The sequence below is a fragment of the Schistocerca americana genome, chromosome 1, assembly GCF_021461395.2.
Source record: "Schistocerca americana isolate TAMUIC-IGC-003095 chromosome 1, iqSchAmer2.1, whole genome shotgun sequence".
Lineage (NCBI taxonomy): Eukaryota > Metazoa > Arthropoda > Insecta > Orthoptera > Acrididae > Schistocerca > Schistocerca americana.
In genome coordinates, this window is record NC_060119.1 from 519,332,804 (window position 1) to 519,344,020 (window position 11,217).

The following is an 11,217-nucleotide window of genomic DNA, read 5'->3' on the forward strand; positions in this document are numbered from 1 at the left end:
GCTGCTTCAGTCGAACATGAGTGGTCTTTCATGTTGTGTGAGAAAAAATGAAAACACACATAATATTCAGCAATGAGAGGAATTTGATATTAATTGTTACTTTCAGAGAATCTTCATATTCTTTTTACTTTGCCAGGGGACCAGGGTCTGATATCTGATGATGCTTCATGACGCTGAACCGTCATCTTTGCCAAACAGAACGCGATTGATGTGAGAAACACAACTAGCCTAGAGAGAGAGAAAGAGAGAGAGAGAGAGAGAGACAGAAGAGAGGAGGGGGTGATAATAAATCTGGCTGTCCTCATCCCCCCCCCCCCCCCACTCCCAACCAGAGGGCAATGCTTCACCCAACGTTTTAGTTTTCCTCACTCTATTTTTAAGCAACATAATTGGTCTAGAGATGTGGGGAAGGATGGGGAGGGAAAGTGGAGATGGGGGATGGATAACGTCGACACACGCCGGTGGGATGGATGACCTTGCTTTTCCCGCCATTTTTAAGTCAAACAATTGCCTTAGAGGAGGATATGTTTCATAACAGGTGACTTCGACATTTTTTCAGTTTGGCGTGATCTTGATTTTCCCGCCGTTTTAAATCATTCAGTTGCTCATTTGGAGGTGACCTTAATATATGTCATATGGATGTCACTGGAATGTTACTTCGAAGATTAAAGGTCGAGAAACCCATAATTAGTGTGTTATAAATGAAAGAAAGGCTTCTTTTCAAACTGAAAACAAGCTTCCATAAGGATAAAATTATTCAACATTCGCCGGTGTAACTGGCAGCGACGCCAAGAAAACGTGGAAAACAGAAGCAATCTTTTTTCGTAGATGCTGTCGTATCCTTTGAACGTCCTGTTGTAGAATGGTTACAGTATATCTTTTAAAAGATTCCGATTGTCAAATGGTAGTTGGCAAGCTTGAAGTTCGCCAAAGGTTTCACCATGATTAAAAATGCAATGGTAGTGTTGTTCTTCACAGCTGAAGAAAGTTGGTTTCCTGAAGGCAGCTGTATCGTAGACTAAATGGAAGGTCTACAATTGGTAGAGAAGTTTCATATATGACAGATGACAGAAAGGAGCTGGGAGGCTAGTTCTGCTGAAACTGCTTGAGACCTTGCTAGTAGTTCCTGCAGAACTATTTCATGCTGACTACACTCTGTCAGACTGTATGTCAGATGTCATTGCAACACAAGGAATCTCGCCTGGCATCGTGCCAGATTGTTGCAGCATAATGAACATTTGGATTGGGCCAGGAATTATCTTTTGGGGTGATTATCGCGGAAGAATTGTTGTTACCTGCTAAAATGGAGAGATTGGGAAATCTGTAGCTACATACAAAAAACTAGAATGTGACAATCGGAGTGCGCCTGAAGTCATAGGCTATGCAGATGTTATGATCAGCGTAATGACATTGAGCTTATGTTTGCAGTAGGACAAATAGTCGAATGGCTTGGAACAAGGGACTGGAATGTACACTGTCCTTTTCAGTGATGCAGATGGCTTCGTCCAGTTTCACATAATTCCACGATATTTGTGGTATTTTGGAGTGAAAATATCGTGAGAATATTTTGAACATATCACTCTATAAACCTGAATTCTAAAGAACGGGCATGTAACATTCTGAGTTGACGTGTTTATCAGAAGTTTCCCTGACGTAAAGACACTTCTTGCCTTTGCATGATACTGCACTCACATAAGTAAACTCGGTATGTTATATGGACGTCAATATGGTTTTTAAATGTCCAAGCAGAGAACTAAAATACTGTTACTTGAAGAATGTCTATCATTTATGGTACGAGAATAGAACCAGTTAGCTAGTTGACAACTTAACTGTAGTCTCTGAGATGATCAAGCAAAAATTATAATAACTTCATTGTATTTACGATAGTTTAAATATCAAAAACAAAGCAGAACTTGACCTAAATGCATTTTATAAGAGAGTACCATCATATAAACAACCATTTCATGAGAGAGTAAGATGTGTGGCCTCAGTATTAGTCTAAAATAACGGGAAAAAGTTGAAACCCGTAGCTCCCATACCAAATTGTATTAACAGAGAAACTGTAGATCTATTCAATATTATATACGTGTATTATTTTTCGACTTTGTTGATGATGAGGGTTATTATGACACTCTCGATACTTTCACCATTTCGAGACAGAGACAACACTATAATTATATTTCTTGTTCTTCTGTGAACCACAAAGACAATATTTTGTATCCCATTCTACATCTACATCTACATTTATACTCCGCAAGCCACCCAACGGTGTGTGGCGGAGGGCACTTTATGTGCCACTGTCATTACCTCCCTATCCTGTTCCAGTCGCGTATGGTTCGCGGGAAGAACGACTGCAGGAAAGCCTACGTGCGCGCTCAAATCTCTCTAATTTTACATTCGTGACCTCCTCGGGAGGTATAAGTAGGGGGAAGCAATATATTTGATACCTCATCCAGAAACGCAACCTCTCGAAACCTGGACAGCAACTACACCGCGATGAAGAGCGCCTCTCTTGCAGAGTCTGACACTTGAGTTTGCTAAACATCTCCGTAACGCTATCACGCTTACCAAATAACCCTGTGAGGAAACGCGTCGCTCTTCTTTGGATCTTCTCTATCTCCTCTGACAACCAGACCTGGTACGGATCTCACACTGATGAGCAAGACTCAAGTATAGGTCGAACGAGTGTTTTGTAAGCCACCTCCTTTGTTGATGGACTACATTTTCTAAGGACTCTCCCAATGAATCTCAACCTGGCACCCGCCTTACCAACAATTAATTTTATATGATAATTCCACTTCAAATCGTTCTGTACGCATACTCCCAGATCTTTTACAGAAGTACTTTTAGGTTCCATTGCATGAGAGATCTTTGAATGTAGGCTTACAAGGAGAATAGAATCAGTTATTAGTTTGATGAAGGAACGATTGGTGTTCTCATTTAAGTGCTTTACAGAAAGTAAATTGTAAATCATGGTGAACAGATGAGGATTCATTTGGCCATGTCCAAAAGTCATTCAGCATTTCCTTGTCCCATTTACAAAATGCGCACTTCACTATGAACTACACTTGTATTTTCAGTGGCACACTACCTATCTACGAAAAATAAAGACAGTTTAAAGCATACTTTAATGTTACCAGTGGTGACTTAAGGACCATCGTTGCACCCTACTCACGGTGGCGTCCTCTGCGACAGGTGAGTCGTGCAAACATTACACCAGCTTCTACGGAGGGCTGGTGCTGGACGAGGCGCACCAAGTGCTGCAGGGTGCGGCGCAGTGCGTGCGCGAGCGCAAGTTGCACATGCAGCTGCTGCACGTGGGCCAGCTGCGGAGCCTGGTGGAGCGCTGGATGCACCACTTCCACTCGCAGGTGGAGCAGCAGCTGCTCGTCAACTCGGCCGCGGGGCTGTCCCCGCCGCCTGGCTGCAAGCCGCTGGACATTCTCGACTGCTGTGCCGACATAGAGCGCCACCTCGAAGTCTCCTGGGATGAGACAGGTCTGTCGCTAGGAGTAGTGTCACTCGGTTTAGAGTCACCCAGCATGGGCATATCGATCGCTAACACGGTTAGTTCACCATAAACCTTGTCTAATAACATGCCATGCAGTGACAAAAGTAGAGACATATTTTTTTTAAATGATAGAAGATATTCACATGACCATTTGCAGGTTTTTTCTGCATAAATGACTATTATTTCTATTGAATTAGTATATTTCAAAGAATTTTATAGTTGAATCAAAGTTATATTCCTTCTAGTGTCGTACTTGTGTATCACTACCAAACTCAAAGGTATTGTTGATCACAAATTTCGTAAGTGAAGAAAAAGTACTATGAGTCTGTGGTTAATACTCCCAGCTGCTAAAAAGAGAAGCATACAAAACATATTATGTGGTTCAAATACGTAGCTCGAATTACTTCCTTTTTTCTGTTAATAATTTTTCCCTACCTAAGAATGACACATTTTGCTTGTCACTGTGGCTATAAATCTGAGTCAGGTGTGCAGATTGCTGTCTGCTATATCTGAACAATGCAAAATAATTGACCAAAATTATCATGAAAAACACTAAACCAAAATTCAAGTGTAGGGGAGATTGAAAAACCTCTCAACACGTGATAAACAAATTTATTGTCACACTAGATGAGTGAGTGCAATGCTTATTACCTTCCTTGAACATTAAATAAGTGATCATTATATTTGGTCACTGTGCGCAACAGATACACCATCACAACAAGAAAAATCCGAAGTGGCCTAGTGGCTAGCGTTGCTGGCTTTGGTTCACAGGACCCTGGTTTCGATTTCCGGCCAGGGTTGGAGATTTTCTCTGCCCAGAGACTGGGTGTTTGTGTTGTCCTCATCATTTCATCATCATCATCGTTAATGAGCGTGGCTAGATTGGACTGCATAAAAAATTGGACTTTGTGGGGGGCGCTGCTGACCGCGCAGTTGAGCGCCCCACAAACTGAACATCATCATCATCATCATCTCTAAGAGGGCATCACCTTAAGCATAAGCACATTATATTTGTTTTTTGTGAGATTTCCTTATCTGAGCAGTGTGGGATTTCAAAGTTAAAGAGCCAATTCAAGTTGATGGCAGAACAAGTAAATTACAAGCTGCTCAGAATATTGATCGCACTACCGCATTATTTATATTTCCCCAAATTCATCTTTTGTGCGTCAATCAGCGCCATACGGCTGCCGGATGACAAAATCTTCCAAATCATAGTTCACAATCCCCAACTGCAATACTGGCAAAAAACTCCACACGGAGGGAGTGACTCCATGCTATTGCGAAGGCGATAAACGTGAACAGGAGACCACTTCAGACTATTTTGGCATGCAAAACGCTCATTAACAAACAAGAGATTCGTACTGGCACGGGAACAGTATCTCACCTACTGATCAATCTCTATGCACCAAGCATGGTGGCAAGGCGACTCGGTCGGTTGGCTACACCACAATTTGTGGGCGAAAGCACTCGATTTTCCCACACTGGTCAGGGCTGCACCATGGCAATCTGTCCTTTTATGTCCATACAGAAAATGCAAAATATCATGCTCAGTTGTTCTCTGGCGGCGGCAGTGGGCCTCCCCCCCTCCCCCCCAACCACTCCCTCGAGTGAGTACAGGTGCTGCCGCTCACCAAAAAAAGCACAGTACGGTATGCGGCTCCACTTCTGCAAAACTGCTTAACTCCCTGTTATTGAGACTCACTGATTGCCTTCTGACAACAAGCGTGAACTTGAGACAACAGCGGTAGCACATCTTCCCAGTAAGAAATGCGCATCATTTTCTTCCCAAGCAAATATGTCCAATCCTGTCAATGAAATGACTGTGAAATAGCGGCAGAAAATGAAACACTATGTGATAATCATGTAATAACACACCTCATCACTCTTTCAGAAAAAGGATATAATGGCATCCGTCCATCCTTGAGGGATGATGGTGTAGCATGCTTGGTTCAGAGTCTGCAGCGTCTGCTGTGGCTAAAAAGTCCCACTCGAGAGTGGCAGTCCCTACTGCAGTTTGGACATGTGAAATTTGAGGGACTTCGAACAGAAGCCGCTCTGTCTCTTCGCTTTGTCCTCTTCCTGATTTGTTCCTGTGTGTGTTCGTCCTCTGAGAGCTTGACGCCGTTGCGCACAGTTACTCGCCACTTGACACGGTCATCTGCAATGCTTTCCCAGCGACTTGGATTGATTCTGGTCTTGGTCAGGTCTCTCTTGCAGACATCCTTGAAACGAAGATGCGGTCGTCCCACTGGCCTCACACCTTCCTGAAGTTCGCCGTACAGCAGCTGTTTCGGTATCCGCTCAGGATCCATGCGCCTGACATGTCCCAACCATCTTAGACGTCGATGACTCAGAAGTGCAAAGATGCTGGTTGTGCTTGCACGATGAAAGACTTCGGTGTTGGGTACTCTATCTCTCCAAGAGATCTGAAGGATCTTCCGGAGACAGCGGAGATGGAAGCTGTTGAGTCGATATTCATGCCTAGAAAGAGTTGTCCATGTCTCACAGCTATAGAGAAGGGTGCTTATAACACAAGCGTTGTAGACTTTTAATTTAGTTTTTGTGGTAAGCAGTCCGTTGTTCCATACTCTGTTTTTCAATCTATCCATGACAGATGATGCCTTTGCGATTCTGTTAGTAAGTTCAGTGTCCATGGACAAGTTGCTACATATTGTGGATCCCACGTAGGTAAAGTCACCAACTATCTGGAGAGGATTGCCATCAATGCTAATGGATGGAAGGTTGGTAGTGCTCTGCGCCATGATCTTAGTCTTTTGAAGGCTGACGAGTAGACCAAACTTTTCACAGGCATTTGATAATTTGTTGATTATATACTGCAGCTCATCTTCTGTGTTCGCTACTAGAGCTGCATCGTCCGCATATAACAACTCACGGATAACGACTGTATTTACTTTGGTCTTGGCCTTGAGGCGAGCAATATTGAAAAGATTTCCATCAGACCTCGTATGTAGATACATTCCCTCCTCACAGTCTTCAAAGGCAAATCTGAGCAGAAGGGAAAAGAAAATCCCAAACAATGTAGGAGCTAACACACACCCCTGTTTCACACCGCTATTAACAGGGAATGCTTCTGATGTTTTACCGTTGAAGCAAATTGTTGCTTGTGTTTTCTCATGGGAAGAGACAATTATCTGCAGTAGTTTAGGTGGGCATCCAATCTTCTGCAACAGTTTGAAAAGCCCATTTCTGCTCACTAAATCAAATGCTTTAACAAGGTCAATGAAAGCAATATAAAGTGGCCTCTGCTGCTCACAACATTTCTCTTGTAGCTGTCTTAAGGAGAAGATCATATCTACGGTTGATCGGCCGGGCCTGAAGCCACACTGAGATTCTGGGTAGATTCTGGAAGCTAAGATCTGTAATCGCATTAGGATGACTCTTGCATAAGCTTTCCCGGCTACACTTAGTAATGAAATGCCTCGGTAATTGTTACAGTCACTTCTGTTCTCTTTCTGTTTATATAGAGTAACTATCCTCGAATTCCGCATACTCATCGGGACACAACCTTCTTCCCAGCTGGTTGTGATAAGTGAATATAAATGTTTGAGAAGAACAGACTTGTTATACTTAATAACCTCTGCAGGGATCCCATCTTCACCTGGGGCCTTTCCGTTAGCAAAGAATCTATTTCTCTACTAAGTTCTTCCATAGTAGGCATTGCATCTAGTTCTTCCATAACTGGCATTTGTTTGATGGCGTCACATGCATCCTTGCTAACTTCATTCTCGACTGCATACAACTCGAGGTAGTGTTCAACCCAACGTTGCATTTGTTTGCCTTCATCAGTAATGACTTCACCCGTCTTGGACTTCAGAGGAGCTGTTTTCCTGACAGTTGGTCCAATTGCTTTCTTAATACCATCGTACATTGCCTTAGCATTCCCAGAGTCGGCCGCTTTCTGTACACCTGCACATAAATTCAGCCAGTAGTTATTTGCGCATCTCCTTGATGTTTGCTGTGCCCTGTTCTTTGCTTTTCGTAGGTCATCTCGAGTTCTTTCATTTGGGTTTCTTTTGTAAGCAAGCAGGGCTTTCCGTTTGGCCTCGGTGACTGGTTCCATTTCTTCCAAATTTTGCTCGTACCAGTCCTTATTTCTTTTTCCTTTTATTCCATAGGCCAATACTGCTGAGTTGTAGATTGCACCCGAGAGTTTTGCCCATTTCTTATCAACATTCCTTTCTGCTTCCACGTTTCCTGGGAAAGCACTTTCAAAATTACTGGCAAAATCCTGCTTTCTTTGTGTGTCATGAACATGATCTGTGTTGATACGGGGATGACCTCTCGGTTTAGCGTGGTGACATTTCTTAGGAGTGAGCCTCAATGTGCACGCCACTAGGGCGTGGTCTGTGTTGCAATCAGCACTATGATAACTTCGTGTCAGTAGCACATTTTTGAGACCAGTACGCCTAGCTATGACTAAGTCAAGTTGATGCCAGTGATGAGAGCGCGGGTGTCTCCAAGACACCTTGTGCTGATCCTTAAGCTGGAAATATGTGTTTGTGATACAGAGTCCATAAAAGCAGCAAACGTCAAGCAGTCTCTGGCCATTTTCATTCATTTTTCCCACCCCATGATGTCCCAGGCAATTCGGCCATATGTCGTTATCTGATCCAACTCTAGCATTAAAGTCCCCTAGAATATACAGTGTCTCGGTGCTAGGTACCTTGGCTATTCTGTCACTGAGTAAATCATAAAACAGACCCTTCTCTTCCATGCTGGATGATAAGGTAGGAGCGTACACATTTAGGATGTTGACAGTGCCACTTGAGGAGCATATTTTCAAATCAATAATTCGCTCTGTTCCATCGGATGGTGGCACAGTACAGTCCAGGAGGGCGTTTTTAACAGCAAATCCTACGCCATGAAGTCTTGGCTCGTCTTGAGACTTCCCCTGCCAGAAGAATGTGTAATTATCCTCCCTGATAGAGCCCGCATCTGGAAGCCGCGTCCCCTGCAGTCCCGCGATGTCAACATTCAAACGATGGAGCTCTCTGTCAATTACGGCAGTCTTACGGATGAAATCAACCTCTTGGGCATCGTCAATGTACCTTGGACACATGGTCCTAACATTCCAGGTGGCAATACGAAATAGTGATTTCTTTATCATTTCATTTTTGTCGTTGGTAGGTGTACTATATCAACCCGCTTGTCGAAGATTACTTCTAAGCTTCACACACCCCGTGAAGCAGGCGGATAGTGGCGGGACAGCACCTTATTGGCTGGGGGCTGCCCAGCTTGAGGCGGGCGGTAGCTGTCCAATGAGATGCAATGATCTCTCCCACCGTCGGAAGTGGCCCCTGGCACTCGACTCTTACGCCAATCAGACAGAGCTTATAACCGGTAACTGCCTCTTCCCGTGTTGTGCCGAAGTCCTTGGACGCCGCTGAAGTGTCCTCTCCAGGATGCTACAAGCCTGAGCAATAAATATGAAGACACGTGAGTTGCCCAATCATCACGGTCTCCCTCTCGACCTAAATGATACAATCCAGAGGAAAGGCAAGCCAATACGTCTGGTATCACTTAGGTTGCAGGAGCTGCCGAAAGGGGACGTAGTACGCCTTCCAACCGCCTTTGGGGCCCCACTCCAGAAAAAGGATAAAAGCTCCCAAAATAACAGTATTCGTTCATACCTGGTTTAGGCATCCCAGAGTTTAACTAATCCGAACAACCATGGGAATTAGTAAAGAACTCCTAACAGTATTCCATCAGGGTATAGAAAATGGCAAGGTATCGTTTTGCCTGCTTGATTTATAATAACATCATTATGTTAAATATGATACCTCAGGCTTGTACATAGCTAAAATTGCGTTAGCAATAACAAAACAAAAAATAAGAAATTTCCATTCCACATAACAAAATTCAAATAGTCATTGAGTTATCTATTAGCTTGGGTTCCCATTGCAGGCTTGATACTAGGGGAATTGCATTAATAGACCTAACTAATCAAATTTTGTTACATAATACACAATCTGTGTGTGATGTGCATCATGCGTGGATCAACACCTACCAATCTTAAACTTACACCACATGATTATTGTTAAATCCTTTTTAAAATAAATGATGGTTAATTTGTTTGCTAAACATGCAAGTTAAATTTAACATAACACTAATTTTCTTTAAAATATGGTCAGAGATCATTAAATTATATTTTTCCACGTGGAAATCTCACAGTTGCAGAAACCATATTGCTTATTTGCATAAAAGTGACACAAATAACACTTATCTCTAGTAAATTTTCGTCAGAAGGATATTTTGGTGCATGAGAATCTATTAACTAACATAACCTAAAGAAATACACCAGAGAAAGTCTGATAGCTCGTTCTTACTATTTACAAGTAACATAACACATTAATCTGAGATCACAGATGACACAAAAATTAACGAAACTGTGCTATCTGCCACACGTTTACATTGCAAAATAATTGGTTGTCAAAAACTATTTGCAGCTCTTGCGGTTTCCAAGTTTTCAAAATAAATTAATTATGTTCTCCAGATACAATGGCCTGTTTTTACGTGGGTCTAATATGCAGGATAAGGATAAAATATCTCTCCCACTGAGGCTCAGCGCAGTTACATTATTTTGTCGCCCAAAGTTACACTCTTCTGAAAGTGTGGTCATCTCAGTGGCTTAAAGTTGCCAATGCCGGGTGTCTGCCGTCACCTGTACTCTATCAGTCAACACAGTGATAACATCAGGCGATTGTGAGTGCCTCCTTTGTGGCTTAGCAAGTGACTCGGTTACTGACCAGTGCTGTCCCAAAGGGGAAGGAAATCCCTTGTTCCCCCCGCTGATCGAGGCTTCTCTTGCATTTGCTCCATGACCCAACTGCTTCTGAAACAGTTGTAAGATTTAGTAAGCAAGTTTTCCAACAATACACTGTGTTACAGCAGCACACGAGAATTTCGACATGAAATATTCCCCACAAATCAATGCCGATTCTGCAGCCATCAAAAATTTAATAAATGGACTTAAGCTTAATGTCTGTCGTTAAATTATTTCATCACAAATCAAAACAAAGTAAAACACACTTGCCACAGCAAATAGTTAAGTGCAAACCCTGACGCAGAGCGTCTCGTTAACCATATCTTGAACAAATTTCTTTATCTCCAAAAATCTAGTGCCTATCAACTTTCTGGTGCTCTACCATGCGTCTGTCCTTGTAACGATCTACGCGAGATGTGTGCTACGCACTGCAGAAAGGTTAGTGTACTCCAAAGTAGACAACATGTTGTAGCAATTCAGCCTAGTGAAGTACCAAGTGACACAGAAGAAAACAAATTCCTAATACAAACAAAGCCAAGATCTCTCTATGCTAAAGCTAGCATCTGATACATAATCTTGTCAAATACCGTAGGACATAATTTGCAGCTGGCGGTAGGCCAAAAGCCTCGTATTGTTGTCTGCAATGCAGTCTGTTACCAAACAGGACATAAAATCCATAAATCATCCTCACTCCACACAAATAAAGACACTCCTCGCACCAAAACACGAACAACTACTCCCTTTCAAACTCTAATCCAAGTGGCAGAAACTAATGGATTTCCCAAAGAAAAATTTGCCATCTTACAAAAAATACTTCTTTCACGCAATACAGGGACAAAATGTCAAAAAGAACATAAGGTGAATTACTATGGCTAAAGACATTCTCAAGGGAACGATACATTTCATATTGTTACTTCTACTT

At 42.6% G+C, this 11,217-nt stretch overlaps 1 protein-coding gene across 1 annotated transcript; it reads right to left on the reverse strand.

The window, feature by feature from the left end:
* Window positions 1-7,022: 7,022 nt before the first annotated feature.
* Window positions 7,023-8,591, reverse strand: LOC124570092. Its single transcript, XM_047131098.1, has one exon. It carries the CDS (start codon window positions 8,589-8,591, stop codon window positions 7,023-7,025), a length of 1,569 nt encoding a protein of 522 aa, XP_046987054.1.
* Window positions 8,592-11,217: the final 2,626 nt, after the last annotated feature.

What these genes read in the sequence shown, in the direction of transcription:
- LOC124570092 (XM_047131098.1), bottom strand. Translation starts at nt 8,591, where the DNA reads ATGTGTCCAAGGTACATTGACGATGCCCAAGAGGTTGATTTCATCCGT.